Source organism: Molothrus ater, chromosome 21 (genome assembly GCF_012460135.2).
Source record: "Molothrus ater isolate BHLD 08-10-18 breed brown headed cowbird chromosome 21, BPBGC_Mater_1.1, whole genome shotgun sequence".
NCBI classification, from domain to species: domain Eukaryota; kingdom Metazoa; phylum Chordata; class Aves; order Passeriformes; family Icteridae; genus Molothrus; species Molothrus ater.
This window is the reverse complement of record NC_050498.2, coordinates 6,227,017-6,245,659: the sequence shown is the minus strand read 5'-3', so window position 1 is coordinate 6,245,659 and position 18,643 is coordinate 6,227,017. Positions and strand designations below refer to the sequence as shown.

The 18,643-nt window shown below is 45.3% G+C and overlaps 1 protein-coding gene across 1 annotated transcript; it reads right to left on the bottom strand.

Moving 5' to 3' along the window:
• Nucleotides 1-506: 506 nt before the first annotated feature.
• Nucleotides 507-17,145, bottom strand: TMEM248 (transmembrane protein 248). Its single transcript, XM_036395234.2, has 7 exons — nucleotides 16,936-17,145; nucleotides 8,501-8,675; nucleotides 7,276-7,561; nucleotides 5,553-5,703; nucleotides 4,723-4,906; nucleotides 4,056-4,199; nucleotides 507-3,208 (listed from the first exon to the last, which is right to left on the bottom strand). The coding sequence occupies exons 2-7, from the start codon at nucleotides 8,657-8,659 to the stop codon at nucleotides 3,188-3,190; spliced, it is 945 nt and encodes a 314-aa protein (XP_036251127.1). The 5' UTR covers nucleotides 8,660-8,675; nucleotides 16,936-17,145; the 3' UTR covers nucleotides 507-3,187.
• Nucleotides 17,146-18,643: the final 1,498 nt, after the last annotated feature.

The window sequence follows — 18,643 nt, the reverse complement described above, 5'->3', positions numbered from 1 at the left end:
GGCTGTGCAGAGCCCTGCAGGGCTCTGAGGGACAGGGACAGCTCAGCCACAGGCTGCAGGGAGATCCAAACCCTTCTTTTGCTCTCTGAGCTGCTCCCAGCCAGGGCTCACAGACACCTCAAGGTCAGGCCTCAGACTGCACCCAAGAATTTGGCAAAAGCTGAGAGGAAGAACCCACAATGGATCCTTTGTGTGCGTGCAGCTCCTGAGGATCTCCCAGGAGAGGGAAGGCTCAGGAATCCAAATTTTGGTGACAGCAGACAAACAAGTCCCAGGAGTTAAAGAGAAACAGGGGCTGCTACCTTCAGATTGATTTTCTCCCTGCCAGGCAATTCATCACCAGCAAGGTTTTGATGAGTGCTGGGGGGAAAAAGAGAATTTACAACCCAAATTCAATTTCATTTTGCTGCAGATTTTTCCCTGATTTCCTCCTGTGCTCCACATAATTTTGGTTGATTTATGAAAGCTCTGCAGCTACCAGGCTGTGGAAATAAAGACAGCAAGGGTAAACTTCATAGTTTTTTATTCTGCAAAGCAATATGCACATCTTACAAACACAAAAATTAATCTAGGAGAGAAATGTCATTTCCAAATCAGCTATTAACCATCATGCAACAAGACAAGTGAAATGTAAGAACAAAACAGAACAAAAAACAAAAAACAGCCATCTCGAACCCTACAATCACCTGCAGAGGGTTGAAACCAAGGCTCAGATTTTCTATGTAATGCCAAAGAAAATGCAAAAAAAAAAAACCCAAAAAGAAAATGGCAGCTTTCTAAGAACAAGAAAACACGTACAAATAGAATCAAAACTGATTCAAGTCATAGTTAAAAAGAAAAAAGAAAACAAAAAAAGGAAAGATCAATATGATCTGAACTTTTAATATTAAGTTTTAACTCTTCTGTTTGGCTGCATTTAACTTTGTACATCGCCTGGGAACAATCCAATATTCCTCAGCATTCCAGCACTTGGCCTGCTGGGACACCCTGCACCTCCCTGCTGCAATACAGGGGGCAAAAGGATGAACTAAGGCCAAAAATCCAACTCTCCAACGTTTTCCCTTTTGCATCTGTGGGTGACAATCTTTAATATTCCTGGAGGTGCAGAAAGTGGGGGAGAAGTTGCCAAGGAGGTTCCTTTCATTCCCAAACGGTTCCCTTGACAGCCCAAATTCCAGCTGGGATGTTTGGAGCTGGAATTTGTTGAAGGAGAAAGGATTTGCTTTGTTTTCCTGGAGAAATCAGAGGATTTTGGGTGGTTTTTGGGTATTTCCAGGATTCCTCTCTCCCAATCCATCTCCTATTCCTGCCTTTGGGGCCCAGAGCCAGCACCCTCAGAGGCAGCTCTTGGAGTGAGGATTAATTTGTGGGATTTAGGAACAGCTCAGGAGAAGCTCTTGGCCTGTCTCACTCCCCTGCCTCATCCCAGGGAAGCAGCAGCAGCCCACAGCAGCATCAGGAGAAAACTGGGAGCTTCATTTTATCCCTAAACTTCAAACCAGGCCATCTCTAAAGCTTTGCCTTAACATTCCCTGGAGGAAAACATGTCAGGTAATCCCAATTTAGGGAACTGAAACTGTGGGAGGAAACAAAACTGTGACTGCTCAAACACCCTTAAATACTCGTGAACTTACTGAAGTCCCAACACACACAGACCAGGAGTGGTGTCTGGAGGGAATAAACTGGGAGTTTTCTGCCAGCATCACTGAGACTATGAGATTCTCACTTGGCTTTTTTCTTCTGTGGAGTTTGGAGCAAAAGGAGGAGGAAAAAAAGCCTGTGGGAAGGAATGGAGGAATGAATGAAAGCTGGGAGAAAAGTAAAAAGTCAATTAAGGCAACCAGTGAGATTTAAAAGCAGGGGTGGAAGTGTCTGCAGGAAGAGGCTGACCCCTGAAATCCAGGAGGCTGCTCAAGGAATCAGGAAGAAAAACCAGCAAAAGGCAGAATGGAGAAGGGAGAAATGCACAGAATCAAATCTCTGACTGAAGAATGGACACAGAGAACAGAAGGGGTTTCACTGGGTGGTTTCTTTGACCTTCCTCACAAGGGCCCCACCTTTGTGGCCATTTTCCCCCTGAGTGGACAGCAGAAAATGGCAAATTAATGAATGTAAGGGGCCAGAGCTCAGCAGTGCCAGTGGCAGCTGCCCCTCAGAGCTGCAGGCACAGTCCCAGAGTGAAGCTCTGGAACAAACTCTGGGGATCTCTTTTCCTTTCACTCTTTGCACTTGCCCAGGGCTGTGCAGAGCCCCAGCAGGCTGCTAACACAATACATCTTTTTATTAAGTTTCACTTTTTCTAGAAAGAAAGGAAAGAAAAGGGAAAAAAAAAAAAAAAGCTTACAGACAGCTGCTCTGCAGCAGAGACACACAATCCTGGCTGGAGGGCTGGGGATGGGAGGCCAAGTGGAAAAGTTTTCCAGATAGTCTCTGTGCTGACTGGTTCTCTGGCATTCAGCAAGCCAAATGAAATACCAAAAAAACAAACCAAAAAAACAAACCAAACCAAAAAAAAAAAAAAAAAATCAAACAGTTCTTTTCAGTAAGTAACAGTTTAAAATGGGACTTCACTTCTTAATTTTTTTACTATGTATAAAAGCACAAGTTTGTCCTAAATACAGCACTATTAAAATGTGAATATGTATTTTTTTTTTCTTCCAAAAGAGAAAAAAAAAATCTAAAATGTTGATATCTTTTCTTGCAAGCAAGGAGCAAATGGAATAAAGTATTAGGCCACACAAACACACATTGAATTCATGTTGTAGATTGGTGGCTTTGGAAATGCAGGATTATATCAAAGGTGCATACTTGGTTCAAACACACTGTACAGATTGGGCAAAAAACCAAACATCTCTTGGTTGGTTTGAGACACTTGCAAAGGCATCTTCACCTGCCCAGGTGCAGCTAGACAAAAATCTCTGCCTCTGTGGAGCCTTTTCACTGGAGTTATCTACACCAACATGGGGCTGTCCCAGGGCAGAGCCAGGGGACAAGCACATCTGCTCAGAATTACTCTGGATATTCTGCTTTTATAAATATGTACAAATCAATTACAGGCACTTTGAAATGTCTTTGGTTGGAATAAACCAACATTGCAAGGTAATGGATTCACAGAGTGTTAAGACCCAGGCTGGGTTCAGCAGGCAATGGTTTCGGTCGTTCTCAGGAGGAGGAGGAGGGGTTTTCTTTATGCTTCTGACAAAGCAACCTGGAAGAAAAATAAAGGAAGAGAAAATATTTAATTAAAGGCAAATTCTTAATCCTGTAACAGTGATATGATTTATCTCTGTGAGCTGGCAGAGCTGTCCTTGACTTTTCAAAGAAAGCTTGGAAAGTCTGACTTGGAAAGGAAATCAAAGGGAGTCTGAAGGCGTTTTGTACTTTGCAAAAATCAATACAATAAAAGTCCCAAACCACTCAAAACCAAAAAAAAAACCCACAAAAAACACCCCAAACCAGCTAAAACTACAAAATAGCATTGAGACCAAAACGTGTCAACACTGGCTTCCTACTTCTCAATTAAAAATATTCATATTTAATCCTTCAGGCAAACTGCAGGTCCCCAAGGTAATATTGAACAATGATTCTTTCAACAGCTTTGTTACTGTTTTTAACTTAATTCTAATTAACAACCAATGACTCTTTCAACAGCTTTGATTTTAACTTAATTCTGATGAACAACCCTTAGAATTTTGTATCATGTTTTACTCAAGGTTTTCAGTCTGTTGTGGTAAAAGATAATGAATAAATGAAGATTTAATGCCACCTATTCATTGCTTCACACAAAACAGTTCAAGCAACACCACAATTATGGCAGAAGAGTCACAGCCCAGCACTTCCTGAGCTGCAATAATCCATTTCTGCAGGACAGAAATCTCATTTTGAGGATCTCCAAAGCACTTGTGTGGATTTTATAACCCCAACCTGCACTGTCCACAATGAAAGGCAATTAAATCCCCATCTCCAGAGACAAGAAAAACCAGTCTGTCCTCTGCCCAACAGGAGCTTTTCTCTGTTTCCTTATCAGAGGCAGGGTTTAGTTAGCACACACTCACCTTTTCAGAGCAGAATTCTGTGTTGCTTTGCCTCAGTTTGCTTGGTCTGCCTTTAATGACTGCATAGCAGAACATTGTGATCACCATCACAAAGAGGAAGTAACTGGTGTGCATGAGGTGCAGGTTTATTAGAGAGCGATCATCCTGCACACAGAAAAGCAAATTAAAACCATTAACTGACTTAGCATTGGACATTAAAGCAATAATGACCAAATCAACCCAGAAATTACTTCATTAATCAACTTTCTCCCTTTTACACAGCAATGGGAGTGATTCCTAATGGTGGCACAAAATGTTTTTGTGATAAAGATCTGTGTTAAGGATATTTTCCAAGTATTGGCAGAGGCTTTTGTGAAATTATTTTAAATTATAAATGGTGGTTTTTAAGAGCTGTGAGGCACGTGGATGAAGATCATCAAACCCATGAGGGTGGAGCATTCTCAGCCCTCACACCCCACAGTAAACCAGCAGCAAAAATGACAATTTTAGGAACCATATTCAATGAAACCATACAATAAACCAGCAGCAAAAATGACAATTTTAGGAACCATATTCAATGAAACCATACAATAAACCAGCAGCAAAAATGACAATTTTAGGAACAGTACCAAATTAAACCAGAGCTAAGCATTTAGTGAAAACACCAGAGGAACAGCCCAGCACTTACATCTGGAACTATGACAGTTAGTTTGGGGTTTAAAGCATGGTAGACTTTGCCAATTGCTCCCTTGTAACACCAGAAGGGGTTGTAATCCTGGGCATATTTTGTGTTCGAGTCCCTGGCTGTGGTGAAGATCTTGTACCACAGAGTGGCATTGCTGTAGGTTTCAGGAACACAATGTGGTGGCTGACTGCAAGAAAACAGAAATAATCAGCACCCTGAAATGTATTTTCCATGTTCAACCAGGACAACTTTGCTTCTCAAAACATGGTTTTAGTTTGGGCCTTCCAAAGCAACAACAAAACCCCAAAGTTTAAGTTAAAAACCCCCAAAAGCCACATGATTGCTATGCTGAAATCAGAATTTAACTGCATGCTGTTGCACTAAGCAAATATCCCACAGCTTAATTGGAAAAACACTGGTTTTCCTAAGGCTGCCCACAGCCTTGGCTTCTCCAGGTTGGATGGAACACTGTCAGGGAATCCAGAGAAGACAAAGGGAAGATATTTTGGTGAAGGCAAAGCAGCCTCTGCCTTGTGCTGATCTCTCAGCAGGGAAGGGGGTGAGAACCTCAGTGTCAAATCTCATCTCTGAAATCAATTATGGGGTAAATCCCTTGAATTTCCACAGATTCTGTTGCTCCCAGTGAAGTTTAAAAGGGAGGCATGGGCCAAAAAATCACAAAAAGACAGCAGAGGTTTTGTGACAAACGTTTTACCATGGGGGAAGGAGTGCAAGGATGTCATTTCCATGACCAACAGGAATTTTCAGGAGGATCTAACAGCTCAGAGGAACGAGTGAGGCAGGAAGCAGCCCCTGGGGAGAGCTGCACTCACACTGTGACTGGGAACACGTTGCTGGCTGCTGTCACAGTCATGCAGGTGCTGAACACCACCTGCTCGCAGTGGCCGTGCAGGACACACTCGTCAGAGTTCCAGGCAGCTGGCAGGGTGAAGGTGATGTTTATCTCCTCGTGGGATTCTCTGCCTGCGAGAAAGAGACAAGGAAAGCTGGGATTTGGTTCACAAAAGTATCTGAGCAACAATCACTGGGAGAAGGAGAACACAGAGATGATTAAGGCAGGAAGCATCACCCTCTGGAGTCAGCCCGGATCTTTGCAGGCAACAAAGAGAGCAAAGAGAAAAGTTAAACCCAGAACAAAGCAGAAAATCCCCCAGCTGCTGCTCTTTCTAATCTCTCCCACCTCTCCCAGCCTCATCAGGCTGCTTTCAGAAATTCAAAACTCTAAGTGAATTCATGCACGTTCACAGACCTTCATCAGAAAAGCCTTTCTCCTCCTAAGAACTTTGCTCCACATCTGTTTTTTCTGATGCTCACTTTTCAAACTGGAGATATTTGGTGTAGAGGAAAAGGTGTCAGCAGATACTGAGCTGCACATTAAGTCCTGTATGATAACCCCACGTGGAGAAATTCAGACTGAAAACAAATCCAGGCTGCTGCAAATGGAACTTGCATTTGGTAGCTCTCAAAGCAGCAACAAAATAACAACAGAAACCCCAGTAATGCACATTTGCAGCTCGTGGCAATGTCTCTCCACAGGTTCAAGACCTTCAACATTATCATAAAATGCAATTCTGGCTGAAAGCTAAAATACAGTGAGGTTCTATTATCAATTTCTATTAATTCTCTATGAACTCCTGTCAAAACTTCCTGGCAGGCAGCCAGAGAGCAGATTGGTCTCTGCACACCACAGAAGCTATAATCATCTTATCTGGTTCTGTTTGTGATATTAAAGCTGATTCACTTATGCATTTTAGACAAACTAGAATTTTTTAGGCAACATAATACTCTCTACTGCATCTATGCCACATTTGAAATGTCAGTTGAGGACTTGATGGATCAAGACAAAACTGAAGAGAGTCACTGTTTGGAATTTTGCTGGCTTAAAAATGACCTTCCATTGTCATTAGGTTTAATCATTTCAAACTGCCAAGCCTGATCTTGGCACGCCTGCAGGTTCTTTTCCATTCTGAATGCAGGGAAAAGGTCCTCTAACAAACAAGAGCTCCATACAGGAATAAACTCACAATAAATCTGGGAACACATCTGTGTTCTGTGTATAAGAGTTATCTCACCCTTAGTAAGCTGGTAAATTTTTATTTGATTATATAGTGATTAAAATAATCACTATATAATCAAATAAATAATATCATTAAAAATAACATCATTATTTTAAATAAAATAATTATATTATTATTTGGAAATAATGAAATAATATCATTATTTGGAATAACAGAATGGTTTGGGTTGGAGGGGACCCTAAAAACTCTCTTGTTTCACCCCCTACCATGGGCAGGGACACTTTCCACCAGCCCAAGTGTCTCCAGGCCCTGTCCAACCTGGCCTTGGACACTTCCAGGGATGGGGCAGCCACAGCTTCTGAGCACTCATCACCCTCAAAATAAAGAATTTCTTCCTAATATTTAATCTAAACCTCCTCAATTTCAGCTTGAAGCCAATCCCCCCGTGAAAGGTTAGGAAAAAAACCCTCTAAAAGCCAACTGCAACCTGAATTGTTGAAGGTCCAGCCTTGCCTACCTGAAAGTCCAATCTGGTGCCCAAAAATGGTGGAGCTGAGGTGTGTGACATTGCGAGAGTATCCCCCAAAAGGTCTCAGAGGGTCCAGGGTCAGCGTGATGGTGACAGAGATGTTGATGGGACCAGAGTCCTCGAGGGTCTGTGGGGACTGCGTGGAAGACCTGGCCTGCCCGCTGGTCACGGTGCTCTCTGGAGTTGTGGTGTCGTTCAGGAGGTGCTTCAAGGTTTCATTCTCAGATATACAGAAGTCCAAATCATTAAACCTCAGCAGGAAAGTATTCCAGTCCTTAAAACAAAAGGGGAGATTTTAGGCCCGTGAGGGAGCTCCCGCCTCGCTCGGTTCCAGGCCATTGAACAAAAATCACACGGCTCAGAGAGCAGCACAAACACCAGCAGGGCTGGCTCAACAACAGCAAAGTTGTTTGCAGAAGTCAGATGGGTTCAGTCCCAGCTCCCTCCCCTGAGCTGGAAAGGAAACTCAGTCTGTTCACAGAATTCACAGAATGACCAGGTTGGAAGAGACCTTCAAGATCATCGAGTCCACCCCAGCCCCAGCACCTCAGCTAAACCCTGGCACCCAGTGCCACATCCAGGCTTTGGTAAACACACCCAGGGATGGGGACTCCACCACCTCCCCAGGCAGCCATTCCAGAACTTTATCACCCTTTCTGTGAAAAACTTTTTCCTAATATCCAACCTGGATTTCCCCTGGTGCAGCTTGAGGCTGTGTGCTCTGGGTTGTGTCAGTGCTGCCTGGAGAAAGAGCCCAGCCCCACCTGGCTGCAGCCACCTTTCAGGGAGCTGTAGAGTGACAAGGTCACCTCTGAGTCTCCTTTTCTCCAGGCTGAGCACCCCCAGCTCCCTCAGGGGTTCCTCACAGGGTTTGTGTTCCCAGCCCCTCACCACGCTCCAGGGTGAGCAGCTTCTGCCCAGGTTCCCCTCCTTACAGGACAGCGCTGAGGGAAGAAGTTCCTCAAACCAAGCTAAATAAACAAACTGAATAATACCTAAGTAACAAACTGAAAGGTTCCTAGCCACAGCAGGGAAGATCCATGACAGATGACTTGGCCTCATCCTTGATATAAAACAACTAACAAACACCCACCCCAACAGCCCTTCTGAAAATAACATGGAGACAATCCCCCACACAACTCTGTGCTCTCTGGGAGGGGAAAAAACCTAACTTTGGGCACGTTTTCTAAATGAGCATCATTTCTGCACGTACCTCTGTCATTTCTGGGGATTTGATCTCCTTGATCTTGAAGAAGTAGCCCAGAGTCAGGAAGGCGATGGCCATGGCGCTCACGCTGATCATAAAGACCACGAGCGGAGGGCGGCTGCTGATGTAAACCTTCAGGTTCTCCAACAGGTTTATGTAGAACATTATTCTGATTGTTCACCTGAGGGGAAAGAACGTTCCAACAGAGTCACTGCACTGTGTGTTACAGCTGGGGGGTGGTGGATCAGACAGAAGGAGAGAAATGGGATTGTACACAGAATTGAGATTAAATTCCATGGCTGTGCCCTTCACTGAGCACGGAGCGTGTGCCTGAAATACAGCAGTGATCAGAACAGGCTCCACATCACCTTCCCAGGGCCACAAAGTGCCAGCTGGGAACAGCTTTTAAAGAATGAGGGCTTCCAGCACAGCCCAGCATCACTGGTGAGTAATAAAGCCAGTTCTTGCCTTTCCCCAGGCAGGTACCACTGCTACATTTTAATGTCAGTAATGTCTGAATGCACCGAGGTACAAATCAAACATTGCACAACCTTTGAAAACCAAGGCTGAAGCCTTAAGGATCCCTCCTTACCCCACCCCAAATGCCTCTACTTTCAAACTTTGCACATCCTTTGAAAACTGAGGCTGGAGTCTTAAGGATCCCTCCTTACCCCACCCCAAATGCCTCTATTTTAAAACTTTGCACATCCTTTGAAAACTGAGGCTGGAGTCTTAAGGATCCCTCTTTACTCCACCCCAAATGCCTCTATTTTAAAACTTTGCACATCCTTTGAAAACCAAGGCTGAAGCCTTAAGGATCCCTCCTTACCCCACCCCAAATGCCTCTGTTTTCAAAGCAGGACCTGAGAAGCAGCCCTACATTATTTAAGGCTTTTGCATCAAGAATCCTATGGGCAAAACCACCCAAAAAACTGCATTAAGGTGGAGGCTGGAAGATTCCTGGTCTTTATTTAATTCTTGCAGGATCTAGAACTTTTTGTTCTGTCTGTAAGCATAACCAGGACCTTACATCCTGACAAAATGTCCCAAGTCATTATTTTTTTGCCCCAAATATAACATTTTGTCTGATTCCCCTCCTGAAATTTTATCTGCAGAGCAGAAAGACCTAAATTCCTGGATCAGCTTCCCCATCTCCGTGGCCAGGGAAAAGCAAACAGCCAGGAGTTAAAGGGCAGCCTTGTGACATCTCCTTCAGAAGCTCTGCAGGGAGGAACTCCAAGCCCACCTTTATCTTTGTCCTACCTAAACCCTTGGCTGAAAAGGCTTTTAACCCCAACTAAAGCACCAAGGCAGGAGCTGCTCCTAGCAACGTGCTGCTGATCTCCAAAATTCTGAGGGAAAGGCAGAAAGAATTCTGTGCTGCAAGGGTTAAATTGGAACATCCATCGAGATCTGATAACACTGAATTGAGGCAGGGGCTGCTCCTGCACTTTGGGGTGATTCCCACTGACTCCTATTTCCAATGCAGGTGTAGCAGGGCTGAAAAGTGGCAGCTCAGAGGAGGAGAGAGGCACAGGGCAAGGCAGGGAGGGATCTGTTCTGTGATCTATTGATTTAAGAGAAAACAAAAGAAGGGTAAAGAACAAGCCTGAAGACAAAGCCCTTTTCAGAGCCCACAGAGTACAATGATCCCAACTTCCTTGTGTACCCTCAGGATTTTACTGGCAGGAATGCTTCAGCAGTTCCTGTTAGCAGAAGAAATATTGACAGAACCTGCAGAAGTGTCCCAGAGAGGAGAAAATCCAGCTCAGGGAGAAGAGACAGAGGTGCAGTGTCAACAACACAACCCTGGGCTGTGCCTGCTGCTGACTCCCCACTCGCTGTCCTGGCTGAAACCAGCTCAGACAGAGCTCTCCAGAGCTCAAGATCTCACCCTGGCTCTATTATTTTGCACCAGCAACCCCTTTCCATCCATCCACCCTGCAAAGCCCAGGAAGTTTTTCTCAGTGAGAAGTGGGGGCTGCGAACGCCTCTACAAAGGCAGGGTGAAAAGCAGGGAAAGGAGGGGGATGAGAGGGGAAGAAAAGGTGATGAGAAATGTCCACCTTACCAGAACTTGGTCCCAGAGCAGCTGTGGGGCAGGTGGCAGAAGGCAGCAGGGACAGGGAAGGGAGAGCTGGGGCTGGCAGGGATCATGCTGGGAGCGTTCCGCCCTCCTGCACCTTCTGCCTATCTTGTCCCTGGCAGCAAATTCCTTCAAAGAGCCACAGTTAAAAACCCCAAATGCTCCATCCAGGGGCAAAATCCCAAATACTCCTTCTGGAAACGTGGGAGACACGCGGGGAGATGGAAGGAGATCAAAACCTAACCCAAAAGCAGAGTTGTAGGCAGCGTCCCCTCCTGAATTTCCTTTAGGGAATAACACAGATGCAGAGTTTATTGCAGATTTTAATCAGGGCTCGGTGTCACCCACAGCACATCCAGGGCTGGGATTCCTTTTTTAAAGGGGTTTCCATCAGCTCCATTAGAATTTGTTTGCCACAGGATCTAAAAGCAGCCATAAAAAAAGAAGGGATGTGCAGAAAATCCTACACAGGGAAATATTCAGGCTAATATTTTTATGTAAGAGATCACCAGCTTTTAAGTGCCAGTTGTTTAATATGCTGCCATAACTCACTGGCTTTGAAAGCAATTAGAAAATGCCATAAGCTGCAATTTCCGAGGAGTAATGTGCCTTTGGAGCATTTGGGAGGGAAAAGGGAACAACTGTGGATTTCAATACTGGAGCTGACATGAAAACAGCAATGGGGGAAAGCAGAAGGGTGAATGTTTCCATGCTGCTGCCTGAAGAATTACTGATTTTTTAATCAAAGTACTTAAACAACTTTAATTGTCACGGAATTTGTGATGCAGATCAGTGCATTACATCAAAGTGTCTGTGGATTTTCAGGGTTCCTTCAACTCCTCTCTGTTAGAATCACAATGCATCACAACTCTTCTGCCAGCTCTAGTAACTAACTTCTCCTCTGTGTAAATGAATAACTTCAAGAATATCATTTAAACTTTTATTTCTTGTTCACAGAGTTAAAAAAAAAAGCAAACCAAAACAAAACAATGCTTTTACCTCCTGGCAGGTCAGGCATGCAAGATCAGATTTCACTTTTTAGCCAAATAAATAATTGAGTGAGTGGCTCTAATGACTGCTGCTGCCTCTCTCCACTCCAGCAAAGCCTTTTAATACTCGGTGCAATAAAAATCTCCCCAGTCAGACTAAACAAGGAGCTCAAGAATGAAAACTGCCAGGCTGGAACATTGGCCAGCAGCTCCAAGGTGATGGCTGGGTAGTCAGGGATGCTCAGCAGGAGTTACAGCTGCTGCAACTCGCCAGGAAAGCCTGCAGATGTTGTGCTCTTAAATCAGCATCTACAGACCCAGGCAGGGAAAAAGATTAAAATGCTAAAGGGGGGAAATACAGCAGTTCAATCTGTCAGAGTGCCAGAGAAACACAGAATTGAGCGAGAAAAGATTCTATAATTTGGGGAGATTTCCTCCAAAACAGCCCCTGACAGCAACCTCAAAGGAGCAACAATGTGAATTCCTCTTTATTTGTGGATGAAAGAGTGTGGAAGAGGAAGCTGCTGAAATAGACTGATGAGTTTTTCAAGGCTAAATTGCAAACAAGGAAAATCTTGAAATCTATTGCAAAGACCAAAAAGTCAATGCAATGAGTCACAGCTGAAATATTAAATTCCCATTTGGAGGCTTAATATCAAAGGAGCTGAATTCCTGAGAACAATAAAAACCCCATGTGCTGTACTAAAGCAGGTATTGAAAGCAAAACTGCACTTACCAAAGTGAAAAAAACAAACCCAAACCAAACATGAATTTTAAAGAGATCAAAGTGGTTTGACATTTTTGTCAATAATGTCAACCACCTCCCTGCCACTAGAAAGCTTAAAATGATGGAATTTCCTCACAGATATTTCCCCTCCTTGTTGTGAGGGCAAGGTAATCACTCTAGAGGAGGGGTTTAAATGCGAAATCACCACTGAAATATCCTAAGGAGGAAAATTGGGTGAAGGAGAAGGGCAGGAGGCAGCAGTGCCTATCCCAGGATCTCACAAATTTCTCAATTTTCAGTATCTCATTGCACAGAACAGTGTTTAAATCGAGCTGTGCAGCTCAAAAATAGAAATCAATTGTATTTGCAAAGGTGCCCCACTACCAGGAGGGGTTAGGAAATGGGTCAGCTCAGGGTTAACCACTTTGAATGAAAATGATGTCGTGTGCCAAAGGAATATTTACAAATCCAAACCAAACAGAGCATGGGAGAGCAGCCATAAATAAATGCAAACAAAGCAGTGGCGTTCACCTCAAACACCTTTAACAACAATAAACAGCAGCAGGTACCAAAATCACCCTTATTTGGATTTCTTCTCTTCAAATCCATGTCTAAGAGTGAAAATACAGCAAAATGAAAATCAGAGTTGTGTGAGCTGATGGGGCTGGGGCTGTTCAGCACCTTTGAGGGTGACAGGGACATGGGGACAAGCTTGGCAGTGACACCAGTGGCAGTGACACCAATGGCAGGGACACCAAACCGTGTGGGAAGGATCTGGACTGGGGAGGTGGCTTTGGGACAACCTGATGAGGTTCAAGACCAAGTGTAAGGAAAGTAACTTCAGCATCCTGATATCTGGGGAAACAGAGGTGTTAGGGCCTGCAGCAGCTCCAGATCATCCCTTTAGGAGTGGGATGAAACTGCACAGCCTGCAAGCTCCCCCAGCAGCGGGGCAGGAGGGAGGGATTGATTGATCCTGGAGGAATCCCCCAGGGCACAGCAGCACCTCAGGGCAGCTGAGCCTCCTCCAGCATGAACAAAATAAACCAAAGCCAACAACTCCTGGGAAATGCCAGCAGGTTTCTTTCTCCTCAGCACACAGGGAGGGAAGCAATCAGGGCGTGTGGAGGAGGAAACCTGACAAAAACATCACCTTGGGTCCTTGAATCCAACCCAACATAACCCCGGGATCAGCAGCTGTGCACAAACACATCTGCTCCAGAGGGAGATAAGGGGAATTGGCTCCAGCTTCTTATCAGTTTGCTGAGCTATTTTATCCACAAATATGTTTACTGAGGAAAAAAATCCCCATTTTCCAAACAACTTCCATTTTCCTGGAGCCTGGAAGCTGAAAGTGGCAGGGAAATGGCTCTGCCATGCACTGCACAGGGCAGGAGAAGAACAGCCCCTGGAAATGTGGACAAGGACATTCCTCCCTCCTGGCATCCTGATAAAGGACCAGGATGCAGAATATGAACAAAACCGGGGACTTGCATGAATAGACAGAGCAAATGCTTCATATTTGCATGAAATGTTTCTTTTCACCTCTCAAAACACTTTTCAAAGATTAATTCATCATTTCAGCGTCCCCAAGAGGGGCACCAACAGCAAACACTTCAGGTCTGCCCATGAAACAAAGCCAAGGAAGGGAAGTAATTTGGTGAGTGACAGAAAATTCCAAAGATCAAATCGGGACTGAATTTCAAACACCCAAATTTCTGACTTCAACTCTCTGTAAAGACAGAAAACTTGAAAAAAATGATGTAAAAAATAAAAAGGAAAACAAACATTACTCAACCTGTGTGTGACAGCCCTTCCCAACAGACTTGTGTTGTTCACAAAGTCTGGTGGATTCACCACAAGCACCTGAACTTTGTGCCAGCTGATACTCTGGGGACAGCAAAGGTGATTTCCATCTCCCACGGGAAGAAAAATTCGTGCAGAAACAGACAAACCCAAACAAGTTCCAAGTACTTTTTGTATGTTCTCAGTTCTTAAAATGATGAATGAGAAAAGGCAAAGAAAGTTACAAGTGAGGAAGCAGCAACAGAGTGAGGAAGCTTTTTTTCCCCTGGTTCAATGAACCCTGGATTCTGACTTTTGTTAGAAGTGAAAAACATAATTTAAAACATACCCAGCTGTAAAATCAAAATGAACTCAACCTCTGGTTAAAAATCAGACATTTTGGTGCCAAACTTGAAGCAGGCATCCCTGTCTGCCAAGAGCCTGTGCCATGGGAATGAATCCACTTTCCTCTAAAAGAGCTCATGGGCATTTTTAAACCTTCCAGCTTGTCCAAGTCATGACTTCCAATGTGAGTTACCACAACCCAAATCACCCAGACTGCAATAAAACACACAATAATAGATGGAGGACTCTGAATTTGTATTAAAAATGCTATTCTGGTTACTGCTGCCCAGCATGAGAATCTGGCAGAGCAAAGCAAAAATAAAATGATTCCATTTTATAGGACCTTTAAAGATCCATGAGAAATCAAAAAATACAGGATGGCTTTAATGAAGAAGTGTGAAAATTCTCAGGAACTGTTCAATAATCACAAACTGGTTGAGTGACCAGTTCAAGGTTAATTGTTGACTTCATTAAAGCTACTCATTAAGGAATGTGGGATCCAATTCAGCAGTGAAAGTGCAGAGAAATGCCAGGAAAAGGCTCTTCAGTCTGTAATGAGAACTGTGAGGAGACAGGGATGCAGACAGATACACAGCTTGAATCACAAGCAGAAAAATGACTGACAAGCTGAGGAAATGGCAGCTTTGGGGAATGGCAAATTCAGAGTTTGGGTGTGGAAAGAAGGGAGAGAAGCAGCAAAACAGCCAGTGGCCACTGATGGAAATAGAAACAGCAGCAAAACCAGCTGAAATGAGGGAGCTGGGACACAGCTGAGGTATCAAAGCTCTGGCTGGAATATTCTCATGTCTGTGTGCTTCAGCCCCGCTGCTCAGAGCAAACAGCACCTCAGCCTGCCCAGCCCCACCGGGTGAGTTCACTCTCCATTTCACAGACTAACAGACCCCAAATGCCAGCACACACAGAGCTTTTCATCCAAAACAGAGCCTGGGAGTTCTGAGCCCTGGGAACCTGCTTTATTCACAGGGCAGGACAGTTTTAGGAAGAAAATTCATTCCCACCCAGCCATGCTTTGGGTAAGGGGAGGTTTGGGAAAAGCAACACAATCCTGACACCAGCGAGTTTCATTAATAGTTTAGGGCTAGATTGATAAAACAGCTTCATTTCTACAAAGCCTGTGCTGTTGTTTAATAAAAAAGCAGATTATCCCAGCTGCCAGACCTGCAGGATCAGCTCAGGGGGTGCTCCAGGAGGGGTCTGGGGGTGCCAGGCTCTGTCCCCAGCTCACAAAGGACACCCAGCTCTGTCTGTCCCTCAGCTGGGCACTCCCAGAGCACAGGGACTATTTTGTTTTCTCAGGTGACCTTTCAAGCTCTTGTCTTTCAAGTGGAAAAGAAGAATCACATTCCAGCAGAGCCACTCCTCAAATCAGGGCAGGTAACAAAGCGACCCAGGGTTTAATCCTGCCCGGTGGGCCGGGCTCAGGGAGCGATCTGCAGCCACAATTGAGGATTATTTGTGCTCGGGCTGCCACAGAAGTTATCTCAGAGCTGAGCACACCTGCTGAGAGGAGCTGGAGCGCAGCCACCGGGATGGTTCGGGCACAGGCAGGTGCAGCTGAAACCCGTGAAACCCGAGCCGCTGTGTCCTGCCCAGGGGCACAGGGATTCATCGGGAGCGTTTCCTGTAACTCAGCCCTCGGAAAAAAACGCAATAATCATTTACCACAACAGCCAGGCCCAGGGGTTTTTTTTTCTCCACCACGTTGTTGCAGCGGCCAAACTTCGGGGAAGTTCAGCGAGGATGGGGAGGGCAAACCTTAATTACTGAATCCTTATCTGCCCTCCAGGCAAATTCACCCCGATAATTCCATCTCCAGAGCTAATCCTGGAAATAAATTTCCCCCAAAAACAAAGCCTTAAAGAGCAAACAAAGAGAAAATGGGGACAAATAAAATCCCAGCTGTGCTGGAATGGATTTTTCTCCCAGGGTGATTTGGATGTAATGGAGCAGCCATGTTCCAGGCATGATGCACCAGGAATTTTATTATTAAAACCATCAAGAGATCATAAGTCAAGTTAACCCCCCCCCAAAAAGTGAAAGAGGATGAAATATAGGTGTACAGAAAATTGGGGAAAACATCCCAAAACAACCACACAAAAAAGCCCCACGCAGGAACCGCTGTTCAGAGGCTATTTTGAAGCACAACTATTTTTAGTGCTACAGAAATTATTCTTTTTCACCGTTGTTTTTTTTTTTTCCCTGTTACGACGCCACGCAAACTTCAAGCTGACGACCTTTCCCAACATAATTATTATACGTAAATAACAAAACTAAACCGAGGCATAACCCCCCAGCAGAGCCGAACGCAGCCGGGACCCGGGGGCAGCGCGGCCCGAGGCTCCCCGGGGGCTCTCCCGGTGCTCCCCCCGCTGCTCCCGGCCCTGGAGCGGCCTCCCCCGGCCCCATCCCCCGGCCCCATCCCCGGCCCATCCCCCGGCCCCATCCCCCGGCAGGCCGGGCCGCAGAGCCGCCCCCGTCCGCTCCTTACCGGCGTCCGCGGCGGGGCTCAGGCCCCCGGGCCGGGCGGGGCTCAGAGGCGGCGGCGCTGCCGTGCGGGCGGGCTCTGCACCATGGTCCTGCCCTGCCGGGGCTGCGGGCACGGGCGGACGGGCGGCGGGGGGAGAGGCCGCTCCCCGGGCAGGGCAGCCCCGGGCCGGACACACGGACAGGCCCCGGCACCGGGCCCCGCCTCCGCCGCCGCTTCCGGGCCGCAGCCCTGACCCCTCACCCGCCGACGGTGGCGCGGGGGGGACAAGATTGAGGCGGCGCCGGCAGCGCGGGAGGGGCCGGGAACAGCAGCGGGAATGGAACCGGGAATAGAACCGGGAACGAAACCGGACGGAACTGGGAATGAACCGGGAACGGAAACGGGAATAGAAGCGGGAGCGGTCCCGGGAGCAGCATCGGGAACAGAACCGGGGACGGCACCGGGCCCTCACGGCGCTCTCGCCCCGGCCCCGCGCTCCCTCTCCAGCCTCCCTCACGATGTTCCCGCCTTCCCCCTCCACTTTTCCTCCAAAAATTATCCCAAAACATCTTTTCTGTTATATTTCCTAACATAAGTACTTATTCCAATACCGAAAAGTGTTCAGGGTTAAATCCCTAAAGCAAACTAACCTCTGCTTACATTTATCGTGAAAAATAATAATGATATCATTGCTTTATATTACAATATTATAGTTATTAACAATGTATACTATTAATAATGTAATACTAATTATTAATAATTAGTATTATTAATGGCAATACTATGGCGATATTTCCACGAGGATAATGTGGGCTCTGGTTTACTGTCCCTGACAGCTGGGCAAGCTGGGAGAAAACCTTCCCTAAATAAATTAATTATAAAAAAGAAATTAGTAATTATGCATTAAAATATTTGGGTGAAAAATATTCCCTAAAAATGCTTTGGGAAGGTAAAACTCCAGCAGTCCCATGAGGATCTGAATGGTCAGAAACTCCAAAATGACAGCACTGAATTAATGAGTGATAATCACAATTAATAACTCCAGCATTTCCTGTAAAATATATTCCTTACAAAAGAAAATAAATGCAGGAGTTCCCATGCAAAGAAATATTTCACAATAAAAGATCCAACCTGAGGAGCTGCAGAGTCTTTATTTCCAGTGATAATGAGCTAACAGCAGGAAAAATAAAGCAAATTTCTGATAGTGTGACTGTGGGCACAGCACAGCACCCGCATTTTAAATCGCTTTAAGGGATGATATTTCCATTAAAGTCTCTGCTTTGCTATTTTTTGCAGCATTGGGGTCTCACCCAAACTTTGAGTGCCTCTGTGCTCCAGCCCTGCTCAGGGATTACTCCAAGGTGTGGAAATCCATTTTTCCTGACTCATTTACTCAAATTTTGAGTCAATTTTTCAAATTTACTCAACTTGTCCCAAATCCACCTTCCCTGACTAATTTACTCCAAACATCCCCATTTTGGTGCCTTAATTACAAGATGGCACATGAAAAAAAAGAGATATTTTAGTTACAAAATCCTTCCCTAGTGCTTCATCACCCCAGTGACTTCCCTGCAAAGAAAATAAAAATAAACATTGGTACCCAGCCTAGAACTTGCAGGGCACTTGAGAACTGCTGGAAATAGAAACAGATATTTGAAATTAATCAGAAATGGATGGAAATAGGAGGAGATTCTCCCAACTCAGAGGATGCAGGAGCAGCCATGAATCA

Excerpts from the sequence above, each read along its gene's own strand:
- TMEM248 (XM_036395234.2), bottom strand. The coding sequence starts at position 8,659 with ATGTTCTACATAAACCTGTTGGAGAACCTGAAGGTTTACATCAGCAGC. Across the intron at positions 7,562-8,500 it reads AATCCCCAGAAATGACAGAG|GACTGGAATACTTTCCTGCT; the intron begins GTACGTGCAGAA and ends TTTTGTTTTAAG. Across the intron at positions 3,209-4,055 it reads CAGAATTCTGCTCTGAAAAG|GTTGCTTTGTCAGAAGCATA; the intron begins GTGAGTGTGTGC and ends TTTTTCTTCCAG.